Below are 18,100 nucleotides of genomic sequence, written 5' to 3' on the forward strand. Positions count from 1 at the left end.
TAAGCAGTGAACTCAAAACAATCACAGCTGTACAGATGCTCTTGTTGTCAAAGCTCCAGTACATTAACTAGGCTACACTGCAAATTTAGAGTAAAACAACTTAACTGATGGCGATCAATGCATTTTAAAAGCACACTGTATTATGCAGAGTTGTCTGTGACTCTTCGTAAACATGCCTTCCAGAAAGAGGTGTTTCACCTTGCTATATTTGCACGTTTTCAGCTCTGTCTCTTGGATGCCTGCTGCTTATAGTCTGGCACCTAATTGCTACCTTTTTATAAAGCCCTAACGAGTGCCCAACCAATTTGGGATTTTTGAAACCGAAATCGATAACGATATTAGAGAGAAAAATTAGTATATTGAATTTTTGAGCCAGAATAAAAATAGGCTTTTCTATGTGGTTTGTCTTCTGATTTGGCACCAATATGACCATGCAAAGATACTCAGAAGGCTGCTTTCTTTAGAAAATGACTTTATTGAAGAAAACTTGACATTATAACACACTGTCAACAAATTCTAGAAATGAACAAATGGCTGGTTTTGCTAGATGCCTGGCTTGTCTTTGCTTTGCAGGTATTTGCAGACAAGAACAACATCTTAGGAGATGTAATCCCACACTGTTTCAGTCATCTGTAGGCGATAAGAGTTAAAAAAAACAAACATTTTATTTGAGCTGTTCCTTTTAAATCATCATATATTTTACATATAATATTGATCCGAAAAGTAACTAGCAACTACAGTTGTGAAATAAATGTAGTTGAATAAAATGTACTGCTATAGTGGAGTAGAAGTATAATGTAGCCAAAAATGGAAATACTGAGATAAAGTACAAGTACCTCTAAATTAACCAAAGTACAGTACTTGAGTAAATCTGACCGACTTAGTTACTTTCCACCACTGCTCTCTACTAAACCAGCCAGCTACATGATTGATGCTACACACTTGTTCCTATTCTAAATCATTATTTCATTGAACACATTTAAATTTTTGTAAATGCGACAACTGCAGCTGTTGGGTTGGGGTTTGTACCAAACTTTGATGCCTGAACAAAACAGTCTGGTGTGAATACATGCTCGTTCATTAGCTTCCACTTGTCTGTCATGGTACAAAGGAGCTATGTGATTAGCTAGTTAGTAGGGTTGGGTACCGTTCATAATTGAACCAATACGGTACTGGTACCGGTATCTGGAATTCGGTACCAGTATCAAATGGTACCTTATTTCGGTACTTTTTAACCCTATGGGCCCTAGGCCTTTTTGGGGTATTTTTACTTCCTTTACTTTTAAGCTCATATCACAGTCATTATAAAGGCTACATACATATGCTATATCTTGTTTTTTTTTCAGGACAATCTGGGCTAACCAGATTTGCCATCATTCCATGTCCTTCTATGTGCCTGTATTTTATATTAATTTTTATATCAATGAAAAAAACAAATCTGTGTTACTAAATTCTTACATTTTTACATGTATCTCACCATAGCAAGTTGGAAGTTGACATATTCTGCCATATATGAAATGGGGAGACTCTCTGGAATCTGGCAATATAAAAACCATGATGGTGGGACATTCTGTCACTTCACAGTTATCCAAAACATGTGGTTTGTGCCAGGCGGACATGATTGCCAGTATTTTTTCATCATTGCAAGAAATTCCACTGACTCATTCACAAGTCAAAAATGTGTTTTATCTGAAAGACACATGCAATATTTACATCTAAGATCATAGAAAAATAGTCAACCAAGTGCAATGATGTTCTCCAAGATAATATTTGTTTTTCAGTTTCAGTTATATATTGGGGGGACATTTTGGGCATTGGTGGGGGGGCACGTGTCTCCCTCAATGTATATGGTGACTACGGCCCTGTCAGCATGCATAATTAGGCTGCAGTTGTCTGGGTGTGCAAAGGTGAAGTGCGCTTGTCTTGTCATACAAAGTTTGATGGAGTGTCAACTGGACAATATGGAAATATTTGCATCTTGAAAGCCGGACTACAAATGTGGATAGACAGGGAGAAACACACGCAAGCCTAAGACGTGGTAAGATACGATATTCCTCACTATATGAAGTGACTGATAACAAGATCTGTATAATGGATTGTAAAGAAATTCGTCAGGTTTTTATTTTGTAGACAATAGATCTGGATTTATAGCGTGATGGGATGACAGCACAATGATGTGTGTGGTCCTGCGCTTTCATGTGATATGCGTGGCATTTCTGTGCGAGCCTGCGTTCGTGAGTAATCCATCCAACAGTAATGTGTGTGCAAAGCTGTATGAAAGCTCTGTTATACATCATTTTATTGTAACTTTTATCAATTTTTTTCGCTGTGAAAACATTGGATTACCGACAAGTGCCAGGCCTTGTCGGAAAGCTACAGTTCTGCTGTTTCCGCTGATATGCGTGGCTTCTCGCTATGACGCACGGCCCTGGAGAAAATCCACAGAGAAGAAAGGGTGTGAATTTGGACGCACTATGCGTTGTTCGGGCCCATAGTCTAAACTTCTCAGTTTCAACATTTTGTTGAGAACATTTAGGAACAGTGCTGCACGTGAACTTTTGTCTGCACATTTTTTTTGTCGCCATTGGTGCTGAGTCTGAGGTGCAAGTCATGCGCTCTTGCTCTGCCTCCACCTCAGGTACCGAAATTTGGCACCGATTCATTTCAAGTGAATCGGTACTCGGTAGTACCGACGTGAATCGGTACCAAGTACAAAAAGTACAGCGTTTCGGTACCCAACCCTACTAGTTAGCTAATGTAGCAAATGAGTAACGTTACAATAAGCTTGTTGTGAAGTTGATAAAAAATGGGGACACTGTTTTCAATCTGCGTCATGACTGTACTGACAAACTATAGGTGGCTAACACTAGCTACCTTGCTAACATAGCAAACAGATAGATGTGATAAGCATGAGTGACGTGGACACTTTTCAAGGAAAATGTTAACATTAAAGGGAAAATGGTGGTGTCATTGTTTATTAACTTTCCAATATATATTTCACAAACTAGCTGACAACTTACCATGAAGAGACTGCTCCACTCCGCTCCGCTGGCGTCTGATCAGCTGTGAGTGCGACACTCTCTGCTAACATTACAAGAGGATGGGCCACACAGTGCTAAGAGCATTGTATACAATGGAGTCGGAGCGCACTTTGCTGGATAAATCACCCCAAGCATTGTTTTCAGCAATATATGTTATGGAAAAAATGTTTTCATGTCCACGCATATCAGAAAATGTATACCCCGATAATGAGCTATCTGTGATAGGTGCATAACTATAATATCAGGCTTTTTGGCTTCATTTTTTGAATCTATCCTTTACAAAAATTTAATCAGAAAGTTTTTAGTTGTGCTATTTAAATATTTGCAAAGGCTCACTCCACAGCATTCAAATGCACATCTTGCAGACGAAACAGCTGAGGTAAAAGCAAAACTTACTGAAAACAGAGTTTGGTTAACAGGCAGTCAGAACAGGTGGTCCAGTGTGGCAAAGCAGGTGGGCAACAAAGCAGGTAAGGGGTCATTATCAAAGCGAGCAGGAACAGGAGGACAAAAAGGCTGGAACACTTTGGCAGCACAGATGGCAGCAAACAATAACTGAAGGCCAGGTATGCTGGGGAGCTGATGAGGGAATGTGGAGCAGGTGTGCAGGTGGGTGTGGGGGGACAGTTGATGTTGAAAGGTGGCAACACACTGAGGACAACTGCTGGACAGGGAGGGAACTGCATGTTCTGAAATGACAGCAGGCATGAGGGACTGTATGAAAGTTACTAGGGGGGAGAGGTCGTCAGAAAAGGGGGAGTGATTTCTATGGCTTCATGGCTTTATTTTCTCCGAATAATCACATAAGGAGCTGATAGGACCAATATGTTTGCTTTGAAAGATAGCACACATGTGATTGAACATTAACTCCAACAAAGAGTGCTTTATTTTCCTGTACACTTGCTCTGCAATTCTGCTTTAGAACAGAGTGTAGGACTGGAATACAAGTGTTACATAAATATAATATGATGCACGTTCAGCATCGCATATTGCCAATTGCTTTACTAATCAGTGTCGTGAGATAAAACATGTTGACTGTGGTTGTCTGTAGTTGTCAGTCCACGATGAAATGTAGAACCACTTAAATCATCTTTTCTATAACAACAACACTTTGTTAGCATGGCATTTTGTTTGCCAAACACATTGGTGGCACTTATTGTGAAAATTTATGTTCTATCAAGAGACTAAGGCTGGGTTGGAACAACAAAGATTAACTTAAACCTGATTAAATGATACTATCAAGTTGCATCACATTTTAAAACTAGCATAAAATCAAAAAAGATTCAATTTTAACATCTCTTTAAACATTAAACTTGCTCTTGAGGAGGTGTAACTTTTAAAATGGCTGCCTTTTCCAGATGGATTAAGCAAAATAGTACTGCTTCGAAGAGAGTTAAGGGACAGAGTTAACCCAATTGAGTTTTATGATTGTGCTGAACTTCTTTCAAGATACTGGTTCAGCAAGAAAACTGTTGTGAAGCTTCACAGGAGATTGGCGCAACTGTTAAACATGGCAGTGAAAGAAAGAGAAGTTACAACTCTCTGCCAGTTGCTGCCAGGCAGTCTCCCTTTTCCATACTGTGCTGTTGTCCTTTTTTGTTTGTTTTAAACTTCTATTATTTGGCAGTTTTGCTCCATTAATTCTTCCAGCAAGTTCTTTCTCAAAAGAGGAGAAATTGGAACTTCCTGCCAAGTCATCATGGGTAACATTACTCTTAGGCTAACTGACTTTTTAGCTAGCTAATAAACACTGTGGAATTTTGTTAAGGAATAAAGAGCAGCTGAAAGTTAAATTACTTATTTTATTTTGGGTAAGCAAGCATCTCCATATTGATTGAACTCTATTTAATTGTAGTTTGCATCAATAAACATGGATTTTCTAAATGGCGATTAGCTTTAATTGTGCAACAAAACCCTGCTTAAATTTTAAATCTGGATTGAGGCATTTTAAACCTTGTTTTCCAAAACTCTGATTAGAACTAATCTTAGATTAAATTAATCTACGTAAATGTTTAAATCAGGGCACATCATCTTGATTTCTCTATACCGATGTATTATATCAAGACACAGAGTGGAGGGTGTTACAGTTACAAAGTTAAAGGTATCATTTATACTTACTGGACTGCTAAATAACATTTTTTGTGTTTGAGGAATTTAAGAGAGAAGTCACAGATACAAGAAAAGGGGGGAAAACTGAAAGGTTCATCTGTCTCCCCACAAAAATAACTTTCATACAGGCCCTGAGTAACTGATAAGAGTCACACAGAGCAAGAAAGATTTATAATTATTTGTGGTTATTACCAGTTTTTCCTACTGTGTTGTAGCAAAAAGGGCGTTAATAAAACTGCGGAGGGCTTCTTGGTTTATTAATAAAAAGAGAAATTAGTCACTCACTCAAATTTGGTATTTCACCATGAGATACGCCAGTGTGTTTCTTGGCACTGCTTTTGTCAAAACAAATAGTCCAAACTTGCCTTCACCTAATCACACACACTCACTCAGGTACTGAGAAACCCACAAACCGTAAGGGATCTGATTTTTGGGAGCTCATCCAGCAGTCTGTGCTCTTCTCAGCCAAATTCAGTCCACAGAGACTTACTCACAAGGAGAGAAAATCGAATGGAAAACACTGCTGTACACCAGCAGGGTAACAGGTAGTCCAAGAAAGAGGCATCAACAAGTTATAAGAGTGCATATAGGGAAAAAGGGAAAGTGATCACTCTTGTTGTAGGGTTTGAAAGAGAATTTTCCAGAGCAATATTGCTGCAGAATGTCCTTGAATCTGATTTCTTTATTTAACTGTTGAATGAAAGCTCCTGGAAAATAAACTGCAGCCCTGAGGAATGAAAGAAATAAAATGTTCAGCTTTTTATTTGGGCTTTATATTTGGTTGCTGTCTCTGACATCGTAAGGTCACAGTGATCTTTGCGCACAAGATGAACGTTTTCAATTTCCCTTTTATCTATGTTGTGTTCCTTTTGAAAAACTTTTTGAAAATGGCTGAAATTCTCCCGGCGCTGACTCCTTCAGTCACCTTGCTGTTATGCTGGTCATCTCTGAACTCAATAGATAAGAGCGGAAAGCTGTGTTTGTTGGTTGAAAGATTTGTGCGCAGCTGGGTTACAGCAATTTTTTGAAGCGTTGTTCGTGGCAGATCAGAGCGATCCAGATACACGAAAGGTGCTGGAGATGAAAAAAAACTCATTACCAGAGGTAGGCAGGAGCAAATTGGTGTGACAAAAACAAAAATAATTTCACATCTGCAGGATATTAAATGCTTTACCTGCTAGGTTTGCATTGCTTTCTGTGTCATTATTCTCTAACACCCTCAGACGCACTCGATGATGTTTTTCATTTAAACCCTAATCACACTCTCTGTTCGCTCTATAGACTTCCAGTGCTGTGGTATTTCTTCCTGCTCATATTTCTTTTTTAACTGCGGCAGGATATGAGAAATTTGATGTATAGTTTCATCCTCCCTCACTGTGTTGAAGATGTGGCTCATGGTGTTTTGTCAGACAGTTTCTTCAACCTTTGAATCATTCACTGCACACATCCAAACTAAATACTGAATGCTGGCGTAATTCAGTCTAAGATGTTGTTTTAAAACAAAATGCCGGGGCTGTTTGACTAAAATAAAATTCATGTTATCTGTGCAAATATGGCTGGGAAGATATGTGTATCTCCGGATTCAACATGATACTTGGGTACTGATTGGATATCTATTACGATTTTTAAGCACTGTAATTCAATGTTATGATTTATTGTAATTTTTGTTTTACTTATGTAACACTAGATCATAGGAAAAAGTTAAATACCCTGCTTTTTCTCTCTCTATGTTTATCAGACCACAAATGAGACAACAATTAGCTAACCAGCCACCCTGCGGTTCCTCAGTTTCACTCCCCACTGCTAGGAGATTATTTTCCAGTAGTGGTTTAGCGACTCAGCTGGTGCCAACCTGTCTAATCTGTGTAACAGCAGCAACAGAAAGTTTGTTCATACCATGGTTGAATTCTGTCCTCAGACCATCCACCATTTTCTGCTTTCTTGCTTTGGCTTTGTTTTTCTTGAAAGGGATATGATGTCACCTTGCTTTTAGACCACAATAAATTTGAATTATATTAACCAAAGCATTATAAAATTGTTTTTGAAAAATCGTAAAAACAAAATCGCAATTGTTTTTCCCACCCCTACATGCAAAGGTCAAAAAGTAGGTCTTTATGCTAAGCTAAACGTACTGTAAAAGGCTGTAGCTTCATATTTAGCATTCAGACATGAGAGTGGTTTTGATTGTCTCATAACTTTTGGAAATAAAAAGTAATTAGTGTATGTGCCAGAATGTTGAATTACTCCGTTACGTCAAAGAAAGGCATTCTGGACGTATCCTTGAGCTCATGTGCCTACTACACACATTGTCTTATGTATCTCTTTATCTGTCTCTGCAGGAATTTCTACTACATCACCATGCTACGGGACCCTGTGTCACGCTACCTCAGTGAGTGGAAGCATGTGCAGCGTGGGGCCACTTGGAAAACCGCCCTCCACATGTGTGATGGCCGCCCGCCTACTCAGGATGAGCTCCCCGCCTGCTACAGCGGTGAAGACTGGACAGGCGTGCCCCTGGTGGACTTCATGAGCTGCCCTTCTAACCTTGCCAACAACCGGCAGGTCCGCATGCTGGCGGACCTCAGCCTGGTGGGCTGCTACAACATGTCGTCCCAGAGCGAGCTGGAGCGAGGCCGCGTCCTGCTTGCCAGCGCCAAAGCCAACCTGCGCAACATGGCTTTCTATGGCCTGACAGAGTTCCAGCGCAAGACGCAGTACCTGTTCGAGCGGACGTTCGGCCTGCGATTCATCCGGGCCTTCACGCAGATCAACAGCACGCGCGCCGCCAGCGTGGGAATCAGCGAGAAGGTGCGGTGGCGCATTGAAGGGCTGAATGCCCTCGATATGGAGCTGTACGAGTACGCCAAGGAGCTCTTCCTTCGGCGCTACCAGTACAACCGGCAGAGGCAGCACCAGGAGGAGCGTCTGAGGAGGTGGCAGGAGAGGCAGCAGAGGCAGCGGCTGCACAGGACCTATCTGGCTGAGCTGTGGAGACTAGGAGGAGGAGGAGGATTGGAGGAGGAAGAGGAGCAGATGAAGGGGCTAGAGGAGGTAGCCACGACAGAGGACTACAGCAGCCAGGTGGTGAGGTGGTGAGGAGGACACGGGGACTAAAAACCAATGAACTGACTGATCGCTATTTGATTCATTGTGCTTTACTCTCCTCCCTGTCGCTCCTCTGCTGTGAATCTGCCAAAACCTCCTGCCCTCATAGCCTCATAGCTCTCTGTTGGACTGCCGAACAGTGTCTTAATATTTATGATGGATGTATTTGTCATGGCAACATAAACGTTTTGTATTTTGTTTTTTTCTCATGGCTATTTTTGGCACTGCAGTTGTGAAATGTATTTATTTATTCATTAGCAAGTGCTTTGAATGTCCTCAAAGCGGTGAAAACGTTTCCTAAATTTCGCTAATAATTAGTAAAAAAAAAAAAATGCTTCATGAGGAAGGCCAATTTTAGTCTATTTTAAAAATGGTGAATGACTTGAAGGATCCTCTGTGTCATGTTTGTGATCTAGCGCCGTGTTGATCAGTGAAATCTTGTAGTTACTCTGTGGTGTTTGGCTTCATAAGAATATCAAAGCACAAACTTGGCAATAGTCTGCAGTGTGTTTTTTTCCCTCTCTGACTGATTAAGCTGCAATATACAGAACGGCAATCTCTCGCAGGAAATGTGTTCAATAAAAAATATGCAGCATCCAGTGATGTAAATGTGTCCTTGATGGACTCTCTCTGGTACGCATGTGTACATGAACGTGTTCTACCTTGATCCTTTTTCACAGCATGTCCTCACCATAAAAATCTGAAATCTTCATGCGGTGTGCCAACTTCTTCTATATCCTCGCACGCACAGACACACTGACACACACTGATGAGGCTTTTTTTTTCCTTCGAGAAGGAGAGAGGAGAGCTGTGGGCCTGAAAGACAGGCTGTCAGAGCCAGTTTCAGCGCTCTTACATCACAGACAGGGAACATTGGTATTTCCACCATTAGTGCATTGATCACAAGCTCTTCGCTTCCAAATTGATCATTTAAAGTTCAATTGACCATGACTCTAGCACAGCAGAAAATAGAGGAAACCAATTGGCTTGCTGAATGCTTTCTCCTCCATAATCTGACAAACATACAGTACTCTGCTCCATTTGCACTCTGCTAGAAAAACAATCTATTTCAACACATTTCTACAGACGTGCCTTTGAGATGTTAGGTGCTGGGATGATTCATATTAATATCCTGCTTCTGGAACATTGTGGCTGTAATAAGCACTTCCCCGACCACTCCACACAGACGTTTTGTTCACGAGGAGGAAAATGAGGATGAGGAGGAGATCAGTCAGGAGGCAGAAAAGGAAATGGCTATGTCCACAGACCAAAATAGCCTCTCCATCCCCAGCTGCAGTCTCTATTCTACTTGCACAGCATGCAACAGAGAAAGATTAGAATTATGTAAGCCTGTGATAATGATGCTGGATTTTACTTCTCAATGCACTCATGCACACAGAGAAGTGACACCTTAAAATGTTACATTAATTCCTCCTTATATCATAAGAGTCCCTGTTATTTGACACAGCTCTCTAATTGTTTTGAATTGTGCTCTGAACCACAAACCGGGTATTGCAGCAGGGTGACATATGGTATCCAGGATGAAGCAGTTTGGACAAATAGTGTAACAGCTTCCTTTATCTACGGATCATGTCTCTCTGTTGACAGGGAGAATTTGTTCCGGGAGGTTTGTGTTAGATGAAGATAAACGGATGTTTTTTGTTCTCAAAGATTTTTTCTGAGTAGCGAAACATTTCAGAACCCTGTCGCCAGCTCTCTCCCTCTGTCTATACAGCAACATAGAAAGCAGGATGTAGGCTTTCAAAATGAGGAATGTGCTGCCTGCCTTGTTAGCTCATGGGGAAGGTGAATGCATCTGCAAAGAGAACTCGGCTAAGTGCTCAGACACAACCTCAGAGTCTTTCACAGATCAGTAGCTGCAGGAGGTGTTGGTGGGCTGTAAAATCATTTTATCACACTGTTGGGGAGACAAATGCAGCAAACCATGATGATTGATATAGTCTGGTTTTCCTATCATTTGAAAATTTCCTTCCATTTTCAAAGTACCGGGGACTAAGGAAATGCAAAAATAATTAAATGATGAATTCAGAAAAAGCAACCTCTTAAGAAACACATTGAAAAGTTACTAGTAAACTAGTAACCAAGGCTCTTTTGGTAGCCCAGGCGCCAGAAGAAAATTTTGGCATTTTACATTTCTGCAAACCACAAATATGTTACATTTATATGTTCAGACTCTAGGTTCAGAGAGGCAGTTTGTAAGTAGCTCTCGGGAATTTACAGACCACAGAGCAAGGGATATGTCTGAACTGCTGGCTTATTTATGTAGAAAATTTTGTATTAAAAAAACATAAATTAGTAGCAAATCACACATCTCACACACACACACACACACACACAAAGGAATTGTGGGTTATTATCCCTTAAAACCATCCAGAACAAAACCCAAGTATTTCACCATTTAATCTTCTTTTAGTTTGATTTAAATCTATTTGAGTTCAAGAGATAATTTTAACTTAGGGTCCTTTAAGTTGTTTTCTAATTTCTCTTTGACTTCACCCACTTCTCATTTTTTACTTTACCAGTTCACAAGTTTTGAATTTACAGTCACACAACCTGTTGGCATTACTAATCAGGCAAAAAAAATTCAGACACCAGTGACAGGTGAGATAAGTAACATTGACCATCTTTTTATGATGCAATGTTCTGCTGGTAAACCTTGGGTCCTGCCATCCATGTGGATGCCACTTGACACGCTCCACCAACCCAAACAAGCACACCCCCTCATGACAATGGCACTCCTCCATCCCTATGGCCTCCCCAGTAGGACAATGCACCCTGCCACACTGCAAAAACGGTTCAGGAATAGCCTGAGGAACGTGATGAAGAGCTCAAGGTTTCGATCTGGCTTTCAAAATCCCAACATCCCAATCTGATCAAGCATTTTTGGGACATGCTAGTACCCCACTTCACAAACCCACAGGGCTCAAGGGATCTGCCACCACCGCCCTGGTGCCAAACACACCACCAGAGGTCCTGTATCCAGAGCCAAGTTCTGTCCAAGGAGGCCCCACTGTGGATCAGGGATACCTCTGGGATACTGGCACATCCCATGAGTGCTCAATCAGATTGGGATCTGGGGAATTGTCTTGAGCCCTTTGTCAAGTTCATCAGGCCATTTCTGAACTGTATTTGCTGTGGGGCATGATGCATTGTCCTGCTGGGGTAACCACTACCATCAAGGAAGGCCATTGCCATGCAGGAGTACTTGGTCTGTAACAGTGTTTGGATGGGTGGTATGTGGCAAGTTGCATCCACATCAATGCCAGGACCCAAGGTTTCCCAGCAGAACATTGCATCGTAACAAGATGATCAGTGTTATTCACTTCACCTAACAGTAGTTTAATGTTTTGTCTGATCGGTGTATTTGATAGATAAATATTAAAAGTTTAGTCCTACCATGACTCAGGTGAAAGAATCAGTGTCTTAATCCTTGGAGTGTAGGTTGGTCCTGAGGAAGCAGACGCCTGTCCAACACTATTTTTCCTACAGGTGGCTGCCATCTTCATTCTCCAGCTTCAGAACGATCCTCACAACCAAAACCTGGCCTGTTGTATAATAGTGAAATATACACACAAATGTTTTAGTCTTACGTACATATTTCATAGCTAAAGAAAGTACTTCAGGAGGACTAGCACCTAAATGCAGGTTAATGTTAGATTAAACCTGTCTGACAAATAGAGCTACTTGCTCAGATTGACCTACCAGTAGGGGCAGCTCTATTGGGATGGACCACTACCTCTGTCCATGTAGAGTAGCTCATTCTGTCGGAAACAGCTATCAGAATGTGCCTCCATGCGCATGCGCCCATTGTGTCGGTGGCTCATTCTGAGTGGTATCTCTATTTGCCAGAGACTGCATCCTTAAAATGGCGGCGCCGTTCACCTCACTTTACTAATAAGGCTGAACTTGACCATGCCTGTTGCGTTTAGCTTTTCACTTTGGTTTACACAAAGAAAACAAAACACAAAGTGCCCATTAGTAAGTTATCTACACTGTCTCATTTAGCTAAAGGCAATTTCGGCTGAGCATTTAGCTTAAAAAACAAGGAAACAGCATGCTAACTGACACAGAAAAATAATTGTCACTCACCAAATCCTTGTTAAAAACTTAGACAGAGCCAGAAACCAGCAGCGTAGAAAGAGGCTGAACACAAAATCCTCCAAAAATAGAAAAAAAAGTTTTATTCCTCAAATATGTGTCTTTCGTTTTATTTCCTTCACCTTTCACCGGCTCGCGATGTCTGTCTCGCGCACTCCTCCTCTGTCACCAGCACGCGGCGATACAGTTACACTGATTGGCTGTTACCGCTGCTCTTCTTAAAGGAACAGTACACACTGTTAAACAGTAAAATCAACAGTGTTATCTTCCACTATACAGTAACTGTTAATACTAATTAACTAAAAACAATTGTCATTTATTTGCTTCCATTATATTTATTATTTGTTTAAGGTTATAAAAAGTAGGCTACACTATTATTGTTGTTATACTATTTAAGGATGTGGTGGCTGCATAGGATTGTTTCCAATGCATCATTCAAACATTTCCAATAACTCCAGAGCATTGTAAAGTCCAAAAGTCAAAATTACTTTTTTCAGAAATCACAACATTGTTTTTATCTCGTGGATTATTCTGCTTTAATCCATGTTTGTTGGCATTTAGCCTTTCAATAACAACATTTGGACAACTCCCACTTGCTGCACACAACGGGAGGCACACACCTCTTTAATGAACAGCGCTACTATAAATTATATTTACTCATTAAATAAAGTTGATTCAATAAAACATACTCATTTAATTCAAACTGAGGATTCTGTTTTAAGATTTTATTTATTTACATATTAGGGTGGTGATGTCAAAAAATATGTCGACAGACATTCAAGGCTTTATTCAAAAACTTTAATAGAAGCTTTGATGTAAAAAACAAAAAAAACAAAACATATATATCTGGTACAGCCCTTGTAATTATTTATCATCCATGGTTGTATTACATATAACTCAGTACAAAATACAGATGTTTGTTTTCTAACAAGATGATAATTTTATGATTCTTGAAACAGACAAAATACTATCAGGCTAATACAAGGCTAAAATGAGCTCACTAGCTACAATCTTTTACAGGTGTTCACCACTAAACTTTAATTTTAGCTTGTCAATCATGTTGTAAAAAATAGTGTGATGTAGTGCACTAACCAAAACCATTGTAGTTTCATGATAAAAACAGCTTTATGTTCATGGTTAAGATATTCACAGGTGAAATATACAACGCGTTGTAAAACTGCAGGTGTTTATTAAGGACAAGGACCTGGAAACCCACAGTTCAGGAATGCAAACATACTTCCTTGTTTTAGGACCACAAACTAAAACCTTTTATTTTCATGGCTGCAAACAAAAGAATCCATTTCAGTGTTATTCATTCAAACAATTCTCATGTGTGTCTAACTTACCATGCACTTCTTACAGCTTTAACCTTAGTCATTTATGTTTACATTTCTGGGGTTGGCACACTAAACTATTTATTGTCTCTGGGTGGCACACAGTGCAGACGCCACAGCTGTTATTCAGCTTTCCTGGTATCGTGTCTGAGTAAGTAAACTTACGGTAAGTCCAGAGTGAGATCAAAGACAAAAGTCAGGTGTCGGACAGTTATCAGTCATACAGCAGGCATGTCATGGCCTGTCTTGCTGATGATGGCCAGGTGGAGCAGTGACCTGGCCTTGGTCAGCCACGTAAAGTTTTCCCAGTAAAAAGTGCTGAGGAAGGCCCTCCTGAATTTATCACCTGACAGAGTGTACAATGCCAGGTTAAAAAATGTGTTGAGTCCAGCCAGAGGCCTGGAGATAATATATGCTGCATGCACGATGCGCTCCACCATGCACGGCGTCTCTGGTATCTTTCGAGTTTCTATCCGCAACACACGCAGGATGTGATATGGCAGAAAACACACCACAAACACCACCAGGATCAGCACGGTCACACGCCGTGCTCGCATTCGACACGGGCTGGTTGAGGAGGGCCCTTTCACCAACTGTTTCACTACACCAATGTAACACATGAATACCACCACTAGAGGGAGTAGGAATCCGATTGCAGTGAGCAGCCAGCCATACCACCGCACGTCATCGACGGGTATGGTGCTAGCAAAGTCTAAGCAGTAGGTCTTGTTGTTGCGCTTTTCCAAGGATATCATCGTTAACATGGGTGTGATTTCAGCTGCGGCGATGACCCAGACAGCTGAGCACGCAATTATACCCCAAGACTTCTGCTGCACCTGTGCAGACCTCAGAGGCTTGATCACCACCATGTAGCGGAAAACTGCGTGACACATCAGGAAAAGGATGCTCCCATACAAGTTAAAATGAAACCCAAAACGCACAAAGCGGCACATGAAGTCGCCGAGTGTCCACGAATCCCCATTGCTGTAGTAGTAGATCAGGAAGGGCATACTGAGGACGTAGAGGAGGTCAGTCAGTGCCAGGTTGACCATGATGATGCTGCTGCTCGTCCAGGGACGCAGCTTCGTCAGGTAAATACCAAGTGAAGTCACGTTGCCCACTAGGCCCACGATGAAGATGACGCCATAGGAGACAGGCAGGTAATAGCGTTTCATCAGTCGGTCCACGTCGGTGCAGTTGTGAAGTTCGCCGTAGTAGAGGATACTGGCCATGGCTGAGCCTGAGTATGAAAAGCACTTTTACAAACCACATTTACAAAATATAAATTAGAAATTATGTATGTTTTTGCACTATTTTTAAAACTGAACCTGAAGTCAATGTTTTTTAGCCACATGGTGGCAGTGTAACAAGATGTAAACCAGACCATATAATAAAGATGGACAACTTGACAGCTCCCCAAAGTGAAGCCAAAACCTCTTGATCGCCGCCTGGTGGCTGGCTGCAGTATAGGTCATAAACCTCGCCCCCTCGATGTTAGCGAAAGGGACATGGGCCAAACTAAAAACTAAAAGTACACATCAAATACATTTTTCTTTAAGATGGTTTCCGTCATTTTAGGTTGTCCCCCCGTTGTACGTTTAAGTGTTAGTTTTTCTGATAAGTTTGGCTATAATCAGTTAATTTATACTATATAATGGGGACGCAGTGTCATGATTGACAGCTGTGTGTGCCAATCGGTGTACCCATGATCAATGGTGCTGCTCACGCGACAGCAGGAACTTGATTCCACAGGGATCTCTACTGTGCAGACTCTGGCTCAAAAAGACGTCACCAGCTCATAATGGCAGCCGCTGTATCCGCAATATTTTAGCTTCTTTCTTGTACAGTGGGAGGACGCCTGCCATCTTAATATTGTCATCAGAACCAAAAAAACAACACTAACATTACCTTGTTAAGTTGATATAGCAAACTTGTTAGCAACCAGGTAAAGTCCTGTTTCTTGTCAACATAAATCCAATATTAACTCTCCTTTTAGCTCTATTTTGGTCTCCACCAACTCCTGAAAATACCTGCTAATTTCACCAGCTTGTCACAAATTTCAAAGTAGATTTCTGGAGTGTTTTCACCAGAGATAGATGCCTGCTGTGAGCCTGCGACCGCAATGAGAGCAGTGAGAATACAGAGGTGAAGTCCCTGTCGGTGTGCATATTGGGATGCACACACACCAGTATATTGTGTGAGATGAGAGATGTAGTTCACTGAGCAATTTTACTGAAAACTTTACAGTACTACGACAAACCTATGATAAACTGCGACTCTCTTGACTAAAAATAATCACTTTAATTGACAAAATTCATATGTGTAATTCATGGTTCACTTTAAATGGGATGAATAATAATTGTTTGTCTCCTGCTGTTGCCAACTGTACATATTTTCCTCAGGGCTAGGTCCAATGGGGGATACTGGAAAAGGAGGGACTTTGCCTCACTATACCATAATACCCTGGACACCTTCCACATAACATATAGTCATTTGATTAACTGTTACAGTAAAATATTGATTAGTACAGAGTAAATGTTTTCAGGTACTGACTAAATGCTGAATTAGATTAGTCCACTCCTGTAGATTTTCAAATTACAATTTCAGGTGAATACATATACATCATATGTTGTTGTGTGGAAAAATAGGCTACGAGCTAATCATCATTTCTTTTCCCTCAGCTGTCATATAATTGTCATTGGCAATTACTGCTTGAGGAAGGAAGTAGAGAGCAGGGACAGAAACCCAGAGGCGAGCAGACTAAGAAAGAAACAAACAATCAAGGCAAACGCAGTGGGAAAGCAGCAAACAAAACCTTCTTCTTTCCTCGTCAAACAGTCTGGTTTCTGAAAGCCTCTCAGGATATGACAGCGCCTATGGCATCCTGGCTTGATGGCAGCTTCCTGTAATGCTGTGCAGTGCAATCTGCTCTCATTATAGATGTGAGGAGATGTGCGAGGTGTCATTTACACATCGCATGTACACTCAGATTTCATAAGGCAGGAACTTGTACTCATTAAAATGATTATATTTTGTGGGAAAAACACACAAACTCTAATCAAATTCTAATTTAATCCAGCTGAGTGTTAAAATACAGAGGCTGAATCATAAAGGTATAGTTTGAAAAATGAATTTTTCTACTCACTTTTAGTCACAGTGTCCTCACCAGTGCTCACTCCAAGCCTTCAGCGTCTCATCTGTTTTTTTAACATTCATTCCTCCGTCACTCCTCCTCCTACTCTCTCCTCTTCCTTTCCAGTCATCAACACCCAGGGGGAAACTCCAGCATAGTTTTATTTGAAAGCTCACCGTTGTGTGCTTCACCTTCAGCCATGTGCACTAACTTCCTGGTGTCATGCTTGAGTTGATAAAGCTCAAGTGTCGCTCTATTTACCCAATCAGGTCTGGCAACACATTGGTTTGTGAGGAATTAAACTCTCCAGTGCACCTTTTGTTCAGAAAAATAAACTGGGGAGTTTCTACAGAGGTCTTTGTTATGTCTACAAACATGCATGCGATGACCTCAGTGTGACTGCAGAGCTAAGTTTGGTGCAGACACAGACCTTGGTTTCTGATTAAAGTAATGCGGAAGTTTGCAGAATGTAGGGAATCAATGCTTAAATAAATGTCACCCAAACTCAGACTTTTCAACAGCTATCACAGTTTTCCACTAGCTCTATGAGCAACCTTAAATGAATACTGTCAACTGCCAAACATCTGTAAAAATCTGTTAATACTGAATAATATGTGCATGTTGTGCAAGATATAAGTGACTTGTGCACATCTTAAATGTTGCCGTGAGCAAATCTTACAGCTGGCAGCAAGCTTTAACACAGTGGTGGAAATTAATTGTATTGTTATCAACCAGTAGCAGCACTTGTGTTGTACAAATGTAAAATGAAAGCATTCATTTGGAATCATGTTTCTGTCCACCAGCTAATGTCAAATATTCACTCTCTTTTGAGCTCTATTTTGGTCTCCACCAGCTCCTCAGGGAAATGCCTGGTTCTTAGCTGCTAATTGCTCCAGTAAGTTCACAAACTGGTCACTAATTTTGTTTGTCTCCTCTTTGGTGCTGTGCAGGTAGAGTATAGTGGGTTTATCAGAGGGTTTCAATGGTGTGACACCCAGGGGAGACACTTGCTAAGCTGCACATGACTGTTAAAGACCAACAAACCACACCAATTGTTTTTTTTAGCTGTGTTTCCAGCAGGTTTTATCCAACAAATATGGGTGTCTTTAGCAACCATTGCTGCGTTTTCTGCTGGGATAGTGCTACAAAAAGAGATTGTTCCTTTTTACCAAGAAATTGTTTCAAGCTGGTATTTTGCCACCAAAAGTGGGCAATTTAAGCCAAAACTTGATCTTTTCCAAACCATAACCAAGTGTATT

The 18,100-nt window shown here is 40.9% G+C and overlaps 2 protein-coding genes and 1 long non-coding RNA gene across 4 annotated transcripts in view; 1 reads left to right on the plus strand and 2 right to left on the minus strand.

Moving 5' to 3' along the window:
* Positions 1 to 8,967, plus strand: part of LOC117250042 (heparan-sulfate 6-O-sulfotransferase 3-B-like) — a 32,233-nt gene extending 23,266 nt beyond the window's left edge. Inside the window, exon 2 of the mRNA XM_033616005.2 lies at positions 7,490 to 8,967. Within this exon, the coding sequence (XP_033471896.1) occupies positions 7,490 to 8,246 (757 nt within the window). The 3' untranslated portion in view covers positions 8,247 to 8,967. The remainder of the gene's footprint in view (positions 1 to 7,489) is intronic.
* Positions 477 to 12,520, minus strand: LOC117250044 (uncharacterized). 2 transcript variants are annotated; one of them, XR_004501047.2, is made up of 5 exons: positions 12,366 to 12,520; positions 11,673 to 11,821; positions 3,438 to 3,730; positions 3,021 to 3,081; positions 477 to 630 (listed from the first exon to the last, which is right to left on the minus strand). It is a non-coding gene; the product is annotated as an uncharacterized LOC117250044 (long non-coding RNA). The 2 variants fall into 2 exon arrangements; XR_004501046.2 differs by having other exon boundaries at positions 3,021 to 3,084.
* Positions 12,521 to 13,201: 681 nt separating this feature from the next.
* LOC117249886 (2-oxoglutarate receptor 1-like) lies at positions 13,202 to 17,134 on the minus strand. The gene is made up of 2 exons (XM_033615687.2): positions 16,854 to 17,134; positions 13,202 to 14,948 (listed from the first exon to the last, which is right to left on the minus strand). The coding sequence occupies exon 2, from the start codon at positions 14,938 to 14,940 to the stop codon at positions 13,927 to 13,929; it is 1,014 nt and encodes a 337-aa protein (XP_033471578.1). The 5' UTR covers positions 14,941 to 14,948; positions 16,854 to 17,134; the 3' UTR covers positions 13,202 to 13,926.
* Between the last annotated feature and the right edge of the window lie 966 nt (positions 17,135 to 18,100).

The sequence above is a fragment of the Epinephelus lanceolatus genome, chromosome 24, assembly GCF_041903045.1.
Source record: "Epinephelus lanceolatus isolate andai-2023 chromosome 24, ASM4190304v1, whole genome shotgun sequence".
In the NCBI taxonomy this organism is placed as follows: Eukaryota; Metazoa; Chordata; class Actinopteri; order Perciformes; family Serranidae; genus Epinephelus; species Epinephelus lanceolatus.

Bases quoted from the DNA above. Each gene is read 5' to 3' on its own strand.
- LOC117249886 (XM_033615687.2), bottom strand. From the start codon at position 14,940: ATGGCCAGTATCCTCTACTACGGCGAACTTCACAACTGCACCGACGTG.